Source organism: Chiloscyllium plagiosum, chromosome 9, assembly GCF_004010195.1.
Source record: "Chiloscyllium plagiosum isolate BGI_BamShark_2017 chromosome 9, ASM401019v2, whole genome shotgun sequence".
NCBI lineage: Eukaryota > Metazoa > Chordata > Chondrichthyes > Orectolobiformes > Hemiscylliidae > Chiloscyllium > Chiloscyllium plagiosum.
In genome coordinates this window covers 44644630-44663457 of record NC_057718.1, presented here as the reverse complement: position 1 = coordinate 44663457, position 18828 = coordinate 44644630, and the positions used below count along the sequence as shown (strand labels likewise).

Genomic DNA, 18828 nt, shown 5'->3' with positions numbered 1-18828 from the left:
AAAGGGAATGGGGCCAAATAAGAAAAGGCAGAAGAGATGAAATGAGTAAAGAGTTGATGGTACAAGGCAAAAGAGAGTGGTGTTGGGAAAGTAACAATAGATGTGTCCAGAGGGATTGTAAATGATAGAATCACGAACAGCTGCAATTCAAAAGTAAAAATAAACTCAAAAACATGTAAAACAAATAGGAAACAAATGCAGGCAGTGGTTAACATCTGAAATTGTTGAACTCAAAGAAGCTGAGCACAGAGAGGTCAGAGTGCAAATTGAGTAGAAAATTAAAATGCTCTGTTGAAGTAGCCGTGACTAAAGTGATCAATCAAAGTATTGAGGACTTTATTTATGAGCTGTACAGCTCTTTTAAGAGCTGAAGAAACTTCCTAATAATTTTCTTCAGGCTGAGAAAGGCCTCTGGGTAGCCTGGTAAAATGTCTGTCGGCCACATCTCTTTTCTTTGGTAGATCAGGAGGGACATGTTTGCAGGCAAGAAACTGCCCACCTCAGCAGGTTCCTGGCCACCTCCCAGCTGTTTGGGGACCAAGAATGTGTTCTTTACCAAACCACACCAAGGGGATACTAATGGACGGAAGTTCCATTTCACCACATTTTCGAAACTATAGCTTTTTGGCTGCAGTGTTTCAATATCATAATAAGGAAATGTAACTTTATAAATGAAAGAAAGGAACAAAGAGTAAGGACACATGAAAGTTTCTCTCACTGAAAAGATGTGGTACCTGTGCTGGGACAAATCTTGGTCAATATATTTTTGTGCCTGAGGCTGGAAGAGTACACTTTTCCTCTAGTCCAACTACTCTATAGCTCACAAATAAAATAAAAAATACTTACCCCAGTTAACAAAATGACTAATTAAGTACCTTATTGGTTTTAAATTTTAAAAATCTAAATTAAACTAAAAGATCTATCAACGAAATTTCTTAATAAACACAGTTATTGACTTATTATCAAAACAATACTCATTCAATGAAGATACAATAAGTGGTTAACAGACACAGTCACTAATATAGAAGTATGAATTCCTATCCTTCTAAATATTCCCAAAACACACATGCATTTAAACAATTAAGGAAAACAGAAATACAAAAATAAAATAATTTTCTCTGCACAGATCGGCTTTCTGAAAAGAAAACCTTTGGCTGATTTTTTTTTCTTGAGGACGAAAAGGTAAAGCACAGAATGTTATGAAGCCTGTTACTCGAATGTTCTGTCACACGTAGTTGAGGCACTAATCATGTATGATTATCTTTGGAACCTTTCAGCCACATCTTGCTCAGGAAATATTAGTTCCTCCAATCACTTCTTCGGGAGAACAAGTTTTACTCTGAACTCGGAGAAAGTGAGGACTGCAGATCTCACTGCCTGACCCGCTGTCCTTTTCCAGCGCCACCCTTTACCCTGAACTCAACAAGAGGGTTTTATTTTCAGAAATGGGAGAGATCAGCTGGGCAGCTTTTTATTACAGACTTTTTGTCCTTCAGCTGATAAACAGAATCAATCCTTCAGTCACTGTTCTAACAACTCAACCAGGCATCTGTACCAGTGATGTGACTCCAAAGGAAGCCTTGTTTTTATTTAAAAGAAGAGGTCTCAGCAGCAAACATAGTGAATGCTGGAGAAACTCAGTAGCATCTGTTGAAACATTAATAGTGATTCCCTTTCCACAGATGCTGCCAGCTGAAGAATTGCTTAAGCACTTTCTGTGTTTGCTCCAGATTTCCTGCATTTGCATTATTTTGCTTTTAATCAGTTCTTAACAACCTATTTTAAAGAACCAGCTCAACTTATTTATACAAAACTTGAAGTGATGAAACAAATAATGGGACTGGACAGGTTAGATGTGGGAAGAATGTTCCGGATGTTGGGGAGGTCCAGAACAAGGACTCGCAGTCTAAGAATAAGCAATAAACCATTCAGGACTGATGAGGAAGAATTCCTTCACTCAGAGTTGTAAACCAGTGGAATTCCCTACCACAAAGCTGTTGGGGCCAATTTGTTAGATATATTCAAGAGGGAACTGGACATGACCCTTGCAGCTAGAGGGATCAAGGGGTATAGAGAGAGAACGGGAATGGGATGCTGAAATTTCATGATCATATTGAATGGTTTGAAGGGCCAACTGGCCGATCCCTGCAGCTATTTTCTATGTTTCTATGTAAATCCATTTTTCCTCAGTCCTTCAAAACCTAAGCCTTAGATCATAGAGATGTACAGCACAGAAATAGACCCTTTGGTCCAACTCATCCATAACGATGAGCTATCTTAAATTAATCTAGTCCCATTTGCCAGCTTTTACATAGAACATAGAAGAATACAGCGCAGTACAGGCCCTTCAGCCCTCGATGTTGCACCGATCCAAGCCTACCTAACCTTCACTAGCCCATTATCCTCCATATGCCTATCCAATGCCTGCTTAAATGCCCATAATGAGGGAGAGTCCACCACTGCTACTGGCAGGGCATTCCATGAACTCACGACTCGCTGAGTAAAGAACCTACCCCTAACATCTAGTATGGCGACCAAAACTGTACACAATACTCCAGATGCGGCCGCACCAGAGTCTTATACAACTGGCCCTTATCCTTCTAAACCCTTGCTATTCATACACCCACCCAGCTGTCTTTTAAGTGTCGTAATGGTATCAGCTACATACACTTCCTCTGGCAGTTCATTCTATACACACACCACTCTCTGCCCCTTAGGTCCCTTTTAAATCTTTCCCCTCTCACCTTAAACCTATGGACTCCCCCAGCCCAGTCTTCCAAGATATTCATACATATGATATCTTTGTGACAATGTGCACAAGTGTATTTACTTGTATTTGAGGGAACAACATTTGTTAATAATACCAAATTGGAAGCACAGTGAATTATGTTGACATTGCAAAAGACAGTAAAAGAATAAAGATGTGCTAGCAGGACAGATGGACAAAGGGAAGGTACATTTCAGTGTAGTGAACTCTCAAGTGATAAATTTTAGAAGTTACAACAGAGCAAGGAAATATGGTATACTTCAAATCACAAAATTTTAAACTGGGTCAATGTACAGAGCATTTTGTTGTGAAGGTACAGAGCCATTAAACAAGATTGTATGAATAGAGAAAGATGCGCCAGGTTCTTGTTTATGTTAGCAAGTAGCAGTCAAAGATACAAAACCAATGGGGTAATGTTCAACCTGTCCAAGAAGTTGATTCAGCAGGTGGGGCGCTGTGTAAGTTTTAGACACCCCTTTGTAGTATATAAAAAGATTTAGTTTAGATTCACCAGAAAGTTTCCAGGGTTGGGGAAGTTACTTTGGAAATGAAAAGTGAGAAGTTTGGTCTGTTTTTAAGAGCTGAAATAGTAGCGGAGTGACTTTGTATAACATATCAAATAGATAGGAATAATTCAGTAAGATAAGCAATAAAGTCCATGAATTTAAATTGTCATTAAACAACAGAATATAGATCAGCCAAAAGATCTGTTTTTCTGTGAACATTTAATATTCTGACATTGATACAGGCTATTTGGATGACAAGGCACATGTATAGTTGAACTATATTTTTGGGATTTTTCATTGCTCTGTTGTTAATTCTGTTCAATTCTGGGGTGATTGGCAGTGTGAAATATGCGAGAATTACTTCCTAGAGATGAAGGATATTTTTATTAGAAATTATTTTACAAGATAGTGTGAAAATAAACTGAACTTATTTTTGTACTTTAAGGAAGCTCATCCATCTAATCCTTTGCCATCTTCAGACCTCTCCAAGATCTTGTCCTAACTTATCTCGACAATATCCGAGTTTGCCTTCCTGTATTGTTTGATTTTGTGTTCCTTTGTGCACCCTGTTCTCTTCAGAGACATGATAGAGTCATGAGCTATTTTGGTCTTTTTAAAGGCTGCACAGTCACTTTCCTTAACTCATCTGGCACTGCTCACCAGTTGTACCTTTATTTGCCTTAGGCTATTCAATGCGCTTTAGATCATTTCCTATATTAAAAATAAGATATAAAACTGCATCCTATTTTCTTCAAACCTTCCGATTAAAGTTCGAATGGCTCTTTTTGTTTCAAACTCAAAGTCAATTATTTCACAGCAAAACTCAGAATAAGGTCAGAAACATCTGTAGTTTTGTAATCTTTATGATCTTTCCAAAACAGACTATTAATTTAATTCTAATATTATGCGAACAATGCACCTAAGGCACTGAGTTTACACTTGCCAATCTCATTTTGGTCAGGGTTCTAACAGCTCAGTTTTGTAAGCCTTTTCAAGTCACCACAGGTCACTACTCTAAGTTTAACAGCACATGAAGTGCCAGTTGCATTTTTGTTGCGTTAACCTTAATGAGAGATCCTTTAGGAACTAGATGCTATGGCTACTGCTTCAAGCTAACGTGTATAGCTTTGAACTTAAAAAATGTGTGAACATCTGTACTATCACCTTCAAAACAAAAACCACAGGCTATAGTTCATCTGAAATTGACTGACTTACTATTTTCTTAATGATGTTTAGGAGAGAGTCCTGATAAAGAATATTTAGACTGGTACAAACCTGCTGTATGGTTCTGGATATTAGTGGGACTTGCTTACTTTGCTGCAGTTTTGAGTATGATTGGAGATTGGCTTCGTGTCATCTCAAGGAAAACAAAAGAAGAGGTATGTTGCTCTTAACTGTTTATATTACCTCTTTAATGCAACTTATTTTTTATATCAGTTCTTTGGAGCCTGGTATGTTGATGATCCCTGGAATTTGCTTTTTTTTTACTAATTGTTTTCTTTGCATCTTGATTTAAAAACAACTTCAAATACTTTATGCATATTTGTCCATTGTGTTATCCATTATACTGAGCTTTTTTTTATAAGTCTGAGCCCATATTTGTAAAGCTTCTAAACACACATTACATGTGGTACTTTTTAGTTTACAGACTGACATGATCCATGAAGTCAGTGGCCTGGCTTTATGTGGTTGATTTATATTGTCTGCACTACAAAAAAAAACTTCATTGGTTGTCATATGTTTTATGAATGCAAGTTCCTTCTATAAAACTGGTTCTCTGATAACAAGCTTAGAAAATACTTGGATATACATTAAAAAGTCAAAGTCTCTAGGTGAATCCAGGTCATGACAAAGAAAGTAAACGTTATGAAAAAATTAAAAATACTTCAGTTTGCCCTGAGGCTGGTGAGAATATGGCATTTGCGGCTACATGCATTGATTAAAACATTTAAGCTGAGGTTTGATGCATGCTTGAGGGAGAAGGTAACATAGGGGGCAGGCAGGGAGAAGTCTTTATAATTGAATGAAGCTCATCTGGAGAATAATCCCTGATGCAGAGTTGTTTGATAGAAGGCCTTGCTTTTCATTCTTGTGATCTGCATGTCATTGGCAAAGCAAATATTTATTACAAATCTGTGATTGCCTTAAGAAAGTGGTGGTAAGCCAACTTCTTCAACTGCTGCATTCAATGTGGTGTATCACTGAAAGTGATGAAAGGGAGGGCGTTCCAGTATTTTGACTCTTTGATAGTGAAGGAATTTAGTTCCAAGTCAGAATCATGTGCAGCATGGAAGGAACTTACAAATGGTAGTGTTTCCATTCATCTGCTTCTATTGTCCTGTATAGTGGATGCTGCACATTATGTACTGCTGAAGAAACCTTGTGAGTTGCAGCAGTGCATCTCATAGATAATATATTCTACAATCATAGTATATTGGTTTGGGAGAATGAACACTTAAATTAGATGGATATGTTGTGAATCAAGTGGACTGCTTTATCCTGGATCGAATCGAGCTTATTGAATATTGTTTGAGTTTCACTCAGCCAAGTTTAGAGAATATTTCATCACATTCCTGACTTATGTTTTGTAGATGGTGGGCAGGCTTTGGTATCTCAGTTACTCATCTCAGAATTCTCAGCTTCTGACCTATCTTTTCAGACACAGCATTTATACAGCTGTTTCAGTTACTGGTCAATGGCAACCCTAAGATGTTGAAGGTGAAGGAATTAGCGATGTTTGAATGCCAAGTGGAAACTGTTAAATTCTCACTCTTTGGAGATAGTCGTTATTTTGCGCTTGTGTGACCTGAATGTTATTTTCTATTTATCTGACCAAGTCTGAACGTTTTTCAAGTCTTGTTTCATGAGGAGTTATCAGTGATGCTGAACATTGTGCAGTCATCAGTGCACAATGCTTCCTTTTTGTTGGAGGAAGGTTATTGATGAAGCAGCTGAAGGCGGTTGGGCAGTCACCTGAGGAAGACTCACAGTGTAGTTTTCGGGCTAAGATGATTGACTTCCAAAAACCAAAACAGTCCTCCTTTGTACAGGATATGACTCTATCCAATAGAGTGTTACCCCCCAAATTCCCGAGGACTTCAATTTTCCCAGGGCTTTCTGATGCCATACGTGATCAAATATTGCCTGGAAGTCAATGACAGTTACTCTCACTTCACTTCAACTCTTTTAATTGTACTTGGACCATGTCTATGGTGGGGACTGGAGTTCAGAGGTATTGGTGCTGTTAGACCACCTTTCCAGTCACCAGATTTGGAGGATCTTGCAATGACTTTGCTGGCGATACTTTTCCAGTATTTCTCGATGCCTTCATTTGATTTTCCAAGTCTGAAGCCTATAAGAGCCTGCAAATCACTGCTGTCTGTGATAAACTATGGCTTTAAGAGGTGTATTTATTTTGTTTGAAGAGAAGTTTGAAGGCAGAGATGCTGAGCTGTCCATTGAAAGCTAATAAAGTAAACAGCTTGTGTGACCTTGGTTTTTTTTTAATTGGACCAATAGAAGCAGCATGAATGGGTGGGGCAAGTTCCCACAGAACCAGGATTTTTAGTTTCAGTAGCAGTTATTGCTGGGTCTTAAAACTGAGTGGAAACTGCAGTATATCTCTCCTTGCTACTATTTCTCACAAAGTGTTCCCTTGATGTTTTCTTCCTGGGATGCTAGAATTGCATATGAGCCAATCTACTTTGTTGACTTAACCTTTGTCAAGGATCTGTTTATGGGATGTTACAATATTGGAACAGTTACTATTTAATAGTAAAATAATCTATTACTTTTTGAAGTTTTCTAATAGAGTTATAGCTAAGCTAATTCTTTTTCTTTTTTTTGTTGTACTGTAACTATAGTGTATGAATAACGTATATTTTGCTTCAAGTGTAATAGCTTGACCTATTGAATTACATTGGGAATGCAACACCTTACACTTACCTTTTAAAATAAGAAAAAGTTAGGGTCTAGACTATCTTCTTAATATATTTTTGAGGTGGTTTGGTCTGGTCCATAAATTATCTATTAACCAATGAGCCTGGTCCCCAAAATACTCTTTTCCTCAGTCAGCCAAAGGCAGCAGGGATTTGCTAAATAAGTGCTGCTTGATAGTTCTACCAACAACTGCACTTTGCTGATGATTGACAGTAAAGTGATGGTGCAGTAATTTGATCTTTTTGTACACAGTGCTTAACATTATGAGGGACATAGATAGAACAGGTAGGAATGAGCTTTTCCCCTTGGTGGAGGTATCCATGATCATGGGGCATAGATTTAAGTTAAAGGCAGAAGGTTTCAAGGGATGTGAGCAAAACACTTTTCACTCAGAAGGTGGTGGTAATCTAGAACTCATTGTCTGCAAGGGTGGTAGAGTCAGACTCATAGCATTTAAGAAATACTTAGATATGCACTTGTGATGCTGAGGCATACAAGGCTAAGGACCAAGTACTGAAAAATGGTGTGAGTATATTTAGGTGTTTGTTTTTCACTAGCACAGACTCGATTGGCCTTTTTCTGTGCTATTGACCTCTATGACTCTGTGAATTATCTAGTCAATTGTCAACATTGTCCGTTTATTGTCAGAGTTGTAGCCACACTGGAGCAGTATGGTTAAGGGATTGGCCAGTTCTGGAACAGGATACATTAACACTGTAACCCAGATGTTGTCAGAGCCTTTGTTGTAGCCAGTGCCTTCAACAATTTTGGCATTGGAAATTCTATCTAATTCTGCGTCACCTCCTAGAATTAATTATCTATCAAACTACAAATCTATGTAAACCCTTTGGAAACCAATGCCCCAAGCATTGCTCTGCTGATAAATCATTAGTTGACTTCTTAATGTGAACAAACAGACTGGACCAGTGATCGGCATTTCATTCACTTTCTGGGTGATTCTGAAGCATTCCATTCTTTCTGTATCAGACTTTTCTCTGGTATTTCTGTGCTGTGGAGTCAGGTAGTTACCATTAAGGACAGTGGGCACCTTGTAAAAGATGGAGTGCCTTTCCAAGTGAGGAGGGGAAGGAAAGAAAAGGAACACTAAAAATTTATATAGCATCAAAGAGTCTTCAAAGATATGAAGTGTACTGTTGTATCATACATAAATATGGCAGTCAAACTGTATGTAGCGAGATTCATAATTTACAAAAAGTACAACATATCGACAATAATGGTTAAAGAAATAATATTAGATGGAAGGGTGTCACCTGTTCAAATAGTGCTGCAGGATCTGTGTAGGATGTCCTCTTGAACAGATGGATTGAATACTAATTTAATATTTTAACTAAAACTTTATTTATAATAGTACATCACTGCTCTCTGTGCCACTTATATTTATATTCTGGAGTGAAAGTTGAACCTACAACCTTCTGACTTGAAAGCAAGAATGCCATAAATAAAGTATTTGAATAGTATTTGATTTCAGTGCTGAAATCTGGACTCTTAGGATTGGATCCAACTTCATGGGCTGCATATCTATTTTTGATCAATGTCTTCATCTTACAGAGTGCAGCAATAGTTGATTAAACTGTAGTCTGCTTCTTCAATTCTGTGCAATTTAACTTACACCTTGCCAACTTCAGTAGAAGTTTCTTGTCAATTTAAAATATTTTGTCTCTTCATCTGTCCTGCTGGGTTGTTTCTTGTCTTTAAATCAACTGCAGAGGTTTAAATTTACGAGTTAAGACGAATATTGTCATTCACCTCACAACTCAGTAATGTTTTGTTCATTCTATCATCTCTGAATGGAGGAATGATGGAACAGCTTTCAGCCACAGCTAATAGAGAAATCAGGAATCAAGTCACTCTATGTTGACTCCTTCACCAAATTTCTAATTTGGTGACTGCCACAGCTGACAACTTTAATGTGCTCTTATAGTGTAGCAGTGCCAGGCCCCTTTCCCCATCGAGTTCCATCAGCAACATTGATTTTGACATTATGAAAGGATATAATAAGGGTGAGTTACAGTTCTGACCTGAACTGAACTGAAATGTTTACATTGAAAATCAATTGGCTACCTTGAATCTAACTGGCCTAAACACTGTATTTGTATTTCTTCTATTACTTACTAATTCCTGTTTCTACGATCAACGAACCACTCTTTCTACTTACTTACCACTTTTCCTACTTACTTACCACTTGTCACTTCCCTCTCTCAATCTCCTTGCTGTCTCTTGCCCTCAGCCCATCCAGCTCACCACTTGCCTCTCCTGAACCCCTCACTCCTGACCACTCACTCCATTCTTCTCCTGAACCGTGCTCCTTTCCTGCTCCCCTGCCCATCTCAGTCTCCTCCCACTCCTCTGACTGCTCCATTCGCCAATTTGCTTGCCACCCCACAGTTCCTCCCACTTACTGTTCCTCTCAGGGCCTGCCTCACTGCTTCACTCTTGCTGGCTCTTTCCTGAGCCCAGAGGCAGAGGTGCAGTGAGAAATGGTGAATCAGGCAATGATGGAGACAATGAGCGGAAAGTATTAAGAAGGTCAGGAGAGCAACAACAAGTTGAAAGGAGTGAGGGGGTCAGGAAAAGGAAGCAGTGAGTGGGAGGGAGTAAGAGGTTTGGGCGAAGAATGTGGTGAGCTCAGAACTTGGATGTGTTTTAAAATCATGCAGAGTTAAAATGCAGTTAACATTTGTGCAGTAATCTTGTTACAGGAAACTGTAGGTCAAAGGGAGCAGGTCTACTTGGTAAGTTCCTGCATTTACAAGACTGTGGTCCAATAGAAGCTCTTAAATGTACTTTAAATGGGGGATATTTGTACAGGGACCATACCTTAATCTGCTGTGCAAACACTTCAGTTTGAAAATGGATATTGGAGAGTGTGATTGTTCTGCTGTGGAGATATGGGACATTGAATGATTAAGTTTATACAGGGAACTATTTGGAATTATGTGTTAAAGTTTTGTTATTGCTGTGTGATTTTCAAGATGTCAGGAAATCCAGCAGTAAAAGAAAGTTAAGGTTCTCTGGCTCCAGGAGATAAGTGCTTCTTTCAGCACAAGAAGAAGCAGTGTCCCTCCCAGCTACTCAAGGAACATTTTAGTTCGCACCAATCCTGGTGGACAGCCATGCCCTGTCAAACCTCAACAGCACCACAACACCCAGCCACAATTGCTGACTTCACTCCAGCAATGCTGGGTGGCCTACTCCCATTTAACCATACCCTATCAGAGGGTTCTTCTTTTCCTGATAAAAAGGGTCCTACTATCTCCAAGGATCCTCAGCAGTGACCTCCTGCTGCTGGTATTCACTCCCATCTGTTGACCAGCGTATCCACTTGATAGGTGTGAAACAGAGCCAAGAAATTTTAACAAGGCCCTGCTGTTACATTTGGTAGAACCTCTGCATCTCCAGTATTATTATATTCTTCAACCATTTTTGGCATCACATGGGCAGTTCCTGCCCCCATATCATATCAGGCCATTGAATTTTGCAGTGCCTTGTATTTAAAAAAAAGAGCATATCAACCTCTGAGCTATACACAATTAATGGTCCTTAACTTGCATTGGCAAAGATAAGACAAACAATACATGGTCGACATTTCCTGTATCGTATTTACAACAAAGATAGACAAATGGAAGATGAGGTACTTTGGTAGGAATTTAAAACATTTAAGACTAGTGCAGTTGGCATTATTTGTTTGAACTTTTGAAAGGTCTTGGCAAAAGTACTATAAAATTGAAGTTGGTGGAATCACAGATGAAAAATTGGCAAAATGATAGAAATCAAAGATATTAATTTGCCGCTATTTGGCTGTGGTGGACAAGGTTAAAAATCATACAACACCAGGTTATAATCCAACTGTTATATTTGAAAGTGCTAGCTTTCGGAGTGCTGCTCCTTCATCGGGTAACAATAGACAATAGACAATAGACAATAGGTGCAGGAGTAGGCCATTCAGCCCTTTGAGCCTGCACCGCCATTCAACAAGTGGGGCAGGATTAAGAGACACAGAATTTATAACAAAAGATCTCTGTGTCATGCAACTGATAAGATACATTGAACAAACATAAATTGCTGATAAGTCTTTCATCTTTTAGAATGGGTTGCAGGTATCAATTCATTAATATGTAAATCCCAGAACTTCTTTCAAGTCACATTCCTGAGATAATTTAAGGTTTGATTTTTAAAAAGTGACACCTCAGCTTAGACAATACATTGAAGGTGTGAGGTTGGAGTCTGTCTGTATTCCAATGTTGAGTCGGAGTGGTTCTGTTTCCAAAGTAAGAATTTGTAAAATGTCATATGGATTGACTACCTGCAGATTATGTGCTTTTTTGAACAAAATAAAATGTATCTACAATTGCAATTCTGTAAATGCAAATTCACCCTATAGACTTACATGTGTGCGCGTTCATGGGAGTGGTAAGGGGAGAGAGAGATTGAGTGAGTGAATGAATGAGTTTGTGTGTGTCAGAGAGAGAGAGAGAGAGAGAGAAAGAGAAAGAGAGAATGTGAGTCCTCATTGAGACCAAATTCCTTTTTCACACTAAGGTCTCCCTCCATTTCATTATGTGAATAAATGTAATGGATTAAGAACAGATGTGATACTTCATAGTCATATGTCCCAAAGGTGCAGCTGGATATCAGCAAGACCAGCACAATTATACACAGCCACAATCTGTAACTCCATAACCCAGCACCATCAACCTGCTTCAATGAAGATTTTAGAACACCATGGTAGTTGGAGCAGCTGATGAGGAGTCAATAATTGTGAAACTTTCAACAGAATTACTTGTAAACTAAAGCCAAATGAAATGTTGTTAGAGATAACTGAGTGATCCTCCGTGAACAGACCAGGATAAATCTTTGCATTCCTATCACATCAAGTGCTGATTAATGGAAGACAATTAATCAACTGATGGGAGGACGAAGCTCTATCAGTATTCCCATCCTCAACAGTTGCAGAGGCCAGAATTATCTGAATAAGACCAGTGAGTACATTTTGGCCTCACCTTTATCTATCAGTCTAAAGCACATTCCAAATGAATACCAACTGTCTAGTTTGATTTGTTGGAATTCACAGTGTCGCAGTGGTTCAGGGCTTCATCCCCAAGTTCCAGTTTCTGTGGTTTAGCTCATGCGACCCTGACTTTATCCTTTCTCAGTACCCCCACAAAACGGTACATGTTGCTTTCTGAGAAATTCAGCCTTTTTAAAATTACAGCTGTATTTTTCAGGCACAACATATTATCATACTATCAAGTTGAATTTTCTCTCAGCAGTTAAGAATGGCTTTTGATATTTCCCTGGTGTATAATTTCCAACAGACTTTTCACAATTTTGTCAAAGGGGATTTTCAATCACCTGACAACTGCTCAGGACCCTGTCCATAGAAGTTATGTTGTTTCTGAACAGGGCAAGCAACAGCAAGGCTCTTTAATGAATTAAACTGAAGAAAGCTTAGTGCTCCATATGGATTACAAACCAGGAAGTAAACAGGACAAAATATAAATGACATACAAAATCATGCACAGGAACCAAGATAACAGTTAATACAGGCACGATTGAGGCAGTCAGATAAAGGATAATTTTCTGATGAAGGAATGAGACATCACATTTATGAAATTAATTTTCCATCACTAGAAAGGTTGTTCATCACTAAATATCAGTCATGATGCTATTGAAATCCCATTTAATCTTAAGTATGTCAACTATATTCTATCCTCAACCAATTATATCATAGAAATAACATACACATTTAATGACACATTTTCACAGATTTCCATATATAGCTGTGCATGTAGGTGAGGCAAAGCAAGTGACTGAGGTATCTGTCTGGGAGCACTTTGAGGCCAGCGATCATAATTCTATTAGTTTTAAAGTAGTTATGGAAAAGGATAGACCTGATCTAAAAGGTAAAGTTCTAAATTGGAGGAAGGACAATTTTGATGGTGTTATTTCAAAAGTTGATTGCAAGAGACTATTCACCTGTAAAGGGATGGTTGGAAAGTGGGAGTCCTTAAAAAAGAGATATTGAGAGTCCAGAGATAGTATGTCCCTGTTCGTGTGATGGTCAAGGCTGATAGGTATAGGAAATGCTGGATGACTAGAAAAATTGAGACTCTAGTCAAGAAATAAAAAGGAAGATGTGGCAGGTATGGACAGCTGGGGTGGAGTGAATTCTTAGAGAGGGGAATAGGAATATACTCAAGGGAAAATTAGGAGGGTAAAAGGGAACTTGAGATAGTTAAGCTAAATAGGGTTAAAGAGAATCCAAAGAGATTTTACAAATAAATTAAGGACAAAACTGTAACTAGGGAGAGAAGAGGATCCCTTAAATATCAATAAGATTGCCTATGTGTGGAAACGCAGGATTTGGGTGAGACACTAAATGAGTATTTCATGTCAGTATTTACTGTGGAGAAGGAATTGGAAGATATAGAATGTGTAGAAATAAATAATGATAACTTTGAAAGTGTCACTATTAGAGAGGAGGAGGTGCTGGACGCTTTAAAACGCATAGAGGTGGATGAATCCCCAGGACTGGATTATGTGTATCCTAGACTTTGTGGGAAGCTGGATTGTGATTGCTGGTTTCACTGCTGAGCTATTTGTATCATTGATAGCCACAGGTGAGGTGTCAGAAGACTGGAGGGTGGTTAGTGTGGTGCCATTATTTAAGAGAGATGGTTAAGGAAAAGCCAGGGAACTACAGATCAATGAGCCTGACATCAGTGGTGGGTAAGTTGGAGGGGACTCTGAGGGACAGGACTTACACATATTTAGAATCACAAGGACTGATTAGGGATAGTCAACATGGCTTTGTGCATGGAAAATCATGTCTCACTAACAAGGCTTTTGAAGAAGTGACAAAGAGGATTGATAAAGGCAGAGTGATGGACGTGGTCTCTGTTTACTTCAGCAAGGTGTTCAACCAAGTTCCGCATGGTAGACTGTTGAAGAAGGTCAGATCACATGGAATCCAGAGAGAGTGAGCCACTTAGATACAAAATTGGCTTGAAGGTAGGATGCCTAGGTGGTGGTGGAGGCTTGTTTTTCGGATTAGAAGTCTGTGACCAGCAGTGTGCCATAAGAATTCATGCTGGGTCAGTTGCTTTTCATCATTTATAGAAATGATTTGGATATGAATATAGGCGGTATAGTTACTAAGTTTGCAGATGACACCAAAATTGGAGGTGTAGTGGACAGTGAAGAAGGTTACCTCAAGGTAGAACAGATCCGATGGGCCAAGGAGTGGCAGGTGGAATTTAATTTCGATAAATGTGAGGTGTTACATTTTGCTAAGGCAAATCAGAACAGAACATACACATTTAATGGTGGGGCCCTGGGCAGAGTTGCCCAACAGAGAGATCTAGGCATGCAGGTTCATAGTTCCTTGAAAGTCGAGTTGTAGGTGGACAGGGTGGTGAAGAAGGTGTTTAGTTCATTTGCCTTTATTGGGTTGGGATGTCATCTTGCAGCTATACAAGACATCAGTTAGGCTACTTGCATTCAACTCTGGTCTCCCTTATATAGGAAGAATGTTGTTTAACTTAAAAGGGTTCGGGAAGATTTAAAAGGATGTTGCCGGGATTGGAGGGCTTGAGCTATGGGGAGAGGCTGAATCGGCTGTGGCTATTTTCCCTGGAGCGTTGGAGACTGAAGGGTGATCTTGTAGAGGTTTATAACATCATGAGCGGCATGGATTGGGTGAATAGTCAAGGTCTTTTTCCTAGGGTAGGGGAGTCCAAAATTAGAGGGCCTAGACTTAATGTGAGAGGGGAAAGATTAAAAGGGGATCTAAGGGGCAACATTTTCACTTAGAGGGCAATGTGTGTGTGGAATGAGCTGGCAGTGGAAGTGGTGGAGGCTGGTATAATTACAGCATTTAAAAGGCATCTGGATGGTTACTTGAATAGGAAGTGTTTAGAGGGATATGGAGCAAATGCTGGCAAATGGGACTAGATTAGTTTTACATATCTGGTCAGCATGGACGAGTTGGACCAAAGGGTCTGTTTCTATGCTGTACAACTCTATGATTCTTTGTGCAAAGACAGAATTTGCTGTCTGAGGTATCCTGATAGTTTCACTGTTGTTATTATCACAAAATCCACGCCATTAACTTGATGGCTTACATTTTACATGAAATTTAAAAGTGGCTTGCAACCAATCCAAGCAGCTAATTCGTAAGTGGCACAGTAATTGCATCTGGTGCTCTCCTCTGTTTGCCTTTGATTTCATTACAATGGATCCGCCTTTTCCTACTTCATTTAGTGCACCTCTGTAATTTTCTTTAGTCATGCAGTTTCTATATTGTATGTGTTTTTCTGTGCTGGACCGAAATTGTGCAGAGGTTTTTCTTTTTGATTTGCTTCATTGTTGCTTAGCAGGAATGGGAATAAGAGTTGGGCAATTACTTTTGTTCTCTCTCAGCGATTCATCAGTCTCTTTAACTATTGTGTCAATCATTACTGGCTTTGACATACTAGCTTACTAGTTGATCATTTGTATAATTTATTAGAGCTTTTTGAAGTCACATGTAAGCAAGAATTCTACTGTCTGATTTTAATTAAAATCAGTAGATATTGTGCTCTTGCATATATTGTGATCAAGAAATTCTCTGAGCAAATTATTTACTCAGCTTCCTAAAATTAAAAAAAAATGTTCATTAGACTACCTTTGAAATCTGGGACTAGTCTGAAAGCGTGTTTTCTTCATGATAGAAATTAAAATTAATTCCATTGTAAATCATAGAAGTTGCAACATAAAATAAGGTAGTTCACCCATCAAACGTGTACCAATGCAAGCTCCTCAACAACCTTTTACTTGACCCTTTCACATTGAATTATTCCTTTATCAAATTATTACCTAATTACTATTGTACAACTTTAATAGTCACTTTTGGCAAAGCATTGTGTGATCCAGTTATACTTTTGTACTCAAGCATTTTTTGAATCTTTTTTCCCATATCAAAATATGTTGTGCTTGGTAATTAAAATACATTATGGGGATACATTTTCTTTTGCTTTTTAGGTTGGAGAGATGAGGGCTCATGCAGCTGAATGGACAGCCAATGTCACAGCAGATTTGAAAGAGACTCGCAGAAGGCTGAGTGTAGAAATTCATGACAAGTTCCAGAGAGCTGCATCCATCAAAAGGAAACTGTCCTCAGAACTAGGAGGGCAGCAAACGCAAGAGTTAACTCCAGGCAAAAGAACATTGTCTGTTAACCTCACTGATGAGAAAGATACTCTGCCAACTTTGTCGAAAAATGGTAGTCTTTATCTAAATGGCTTATGTTCTCAGAATGCCAGTGGAGAGATCTCAGTAATTGAAGATATCAAGTAGCAACCATCAACAGTAATAAAGAAATGAATAGTATTCAAAGCCAAACAAAGAAACTTTTTTTTTTGGGAGATCGAAAGACAATTTCCATCAGAAACCGTCGTCAGATAAAATCTTTCTAAATTCACAGGTCATAAGATAATGCTGCTGTGAAGGAATGTAGTTTCGAGTTCATTCACTTCAATTTCTATTTGATCTGATTTCAATTTTGATCTGTAACATTGCTTTATACCTTCAACAAATCAAATCAGTGCCTTAACTTTTGGCAGATGCAGAACCGAGCATTTATGTCTTTTGCATGTCTATGTGAATATTCTGATTCATTGTGAAATTCTACCCATGACCTGGTTGTAAATTGTAAAAGTAATTTCTGACAATGCCAGGTTGAAGAAGGACAACATCATAACAGCATTCATAGCCCTAAGTACAAACCAAAAGAGTTCTGAGGAAGGGTGATGAGACCCAAAACATTAACTCTGATATCTCTCCACAGATGCTGTTAGACCTGCGGAGCTTTTCCAACAATTTCAGTTTTCGATTCATAGCCATAGTTTGGACAAACAGCAGTTACAAGAGTTCCAAACACATTCTTTGTGATGCAGAATAAAGAATTCAAATATTCTTTCAGAAAAAGAGCTTGCATTTGCAAGGAAATATTCAGCTAGCATAGATGTTCATTGAGAATTATGGAATCATGTATGGGATTTGCAAGGCTCGTATTAATATGGCTAACATTGAACACTTAAGATAAAACAGACAAGGATTTGAAACTTATTGCATTCTCTGACTATATTTCAGCATTTCAACTAAAGGTACATATTTTTTAAACTCATTATTAGTAATGAAATCAACATTCATCAACAGTTTAGCATTTATATAATGTGTCTCCACACCATAGTGAATCTTCCCTGCTTCATTATTTTCTTGATTGCCTTATCAATATGAACAGAACTTTCACTAATACTTTCAAGTTCAGCAAAAAATGGATCTTATTTTCAGATGGAAAAGGATTTTTCTTTCTTAGGTTTTTGAAGAAAATATTCTCCAATCATAAGACTGTAAGATAAAGAAGTAGAATGAGGCCATGCAGCCTATTGAGTCTGCTGCACTATTCAATCATGGCTGACATGTTTCTCAACCCCATTCTCCTGCCTTCTCCATGTAAACTTTTATCTCTTTACTAATCAAAAATCTCTTCATCTCAGGCATACACTCAATGATTTGCCCTCCAAGTTTTCTGTGACAATGAGTTCCCAGATCAACCACCCTCTGGCTGAAGAAATTGTTCCACATCTCAGTTCGGAAGGTCATCTCATCACTCCGAGCCACATTCATTCTATACGGGCCTTTCAGTATTCTATAAGTTTCATTGAGACCCCCCTCAGTGTTCTAAACTCCATCAACCACAGTCCCAAAATCCACAACTATTCCGCAATATGACAAGCACTTCATCCCTGGGATCATTCTTGTGAACCACCTTTGGAACCCGTTGAATGTCAGCACATTTTTCCTTAGGTACAGCATCTAAAACTGCTTGCAATATTCCAAACGTGGTTTGAATACAGCCTTATACAGCCTCAGCAATATATCTCTGATATTGTAATCTAGCCTTCTTAAAATGAATGCGGACATTGCACTTGCACTGGCAACTGAACCCATAAGTTGACCTTAAAAAACTCCTGAACTGGAACTCCCAAGTTTCTTTGTGCTTCAAATTTTGGAAAGTTTTTCCATTATTCTTCCTACCATAGTGTTCACATTATCCGTTATTGTATTCTCTCTGCCACTTCTTTGCCCACTCTCATTGCCTGCCTAAGTACTTCTGCAGCCTCCCCACCTCCTGAAAACTACCTACCCCTCCATCTATCTTTGTCTCATCTACGAACTTAGCAACAATGCCCTCAGTTCCTTTGTCCAGAACATTAATGTACAATGTGGATAGTTGTGGTCCCAACATCGATCCCTGTGGAATTCCACTAGTCACCGGCTGCAATCCTGAAAAAGAACTCTTGTGCCAATCAGCTAATCCTTCATCCACACCAGTATCTTGCCTCTAACACTGTGGACTCTTGTTCTATTTAGCAGCATCCAGTGCAGCATCAAAGGCCTCTGGAAGTCCAAAGGGATAACATCAACTGTCTTTCCTTTGGTTAACCTACTTGTTACCTCCTCAAAAAGTTCTAAAGACTAGTCAGGAATGACCTCCCCTTGATGAAACTGTGTTGACTAAGCCCCATTTTAGCATGCACCTTCAAGAGTGTA

General features: G+C 38.7%; 1 protein-coding gene across 2 annotated transcripts in view; it reads left to right on the top strand.

Moving 5' to 3' along the window:
- Window positions 1-18418, top strand: part of LOC122552824 (potassium channel subfamily K member 2-like) — a 179866-nt gene extending 161448 nt beyond the window's left edge. For both annotated transcript variants that reach the window (XM_043695809.1, XM_043695808.1), the window contains 2 exons: window positions 4510-4652; window positions 16255-18418. In XM_043695809.1, coding sequence (XP_043551744.1) covers window positions 4510-4652; window positions 16255-16569 — 458 coding nt within the window. In that variant the 3' untranslated portion in view covers window positions 16570-18418. The remainder of the gene's footprint in view (window positions 1-4509; window positions 4653-16254) is intronic.
- Window positions 18419-18828: the final 410 nt, after the last annotated feature.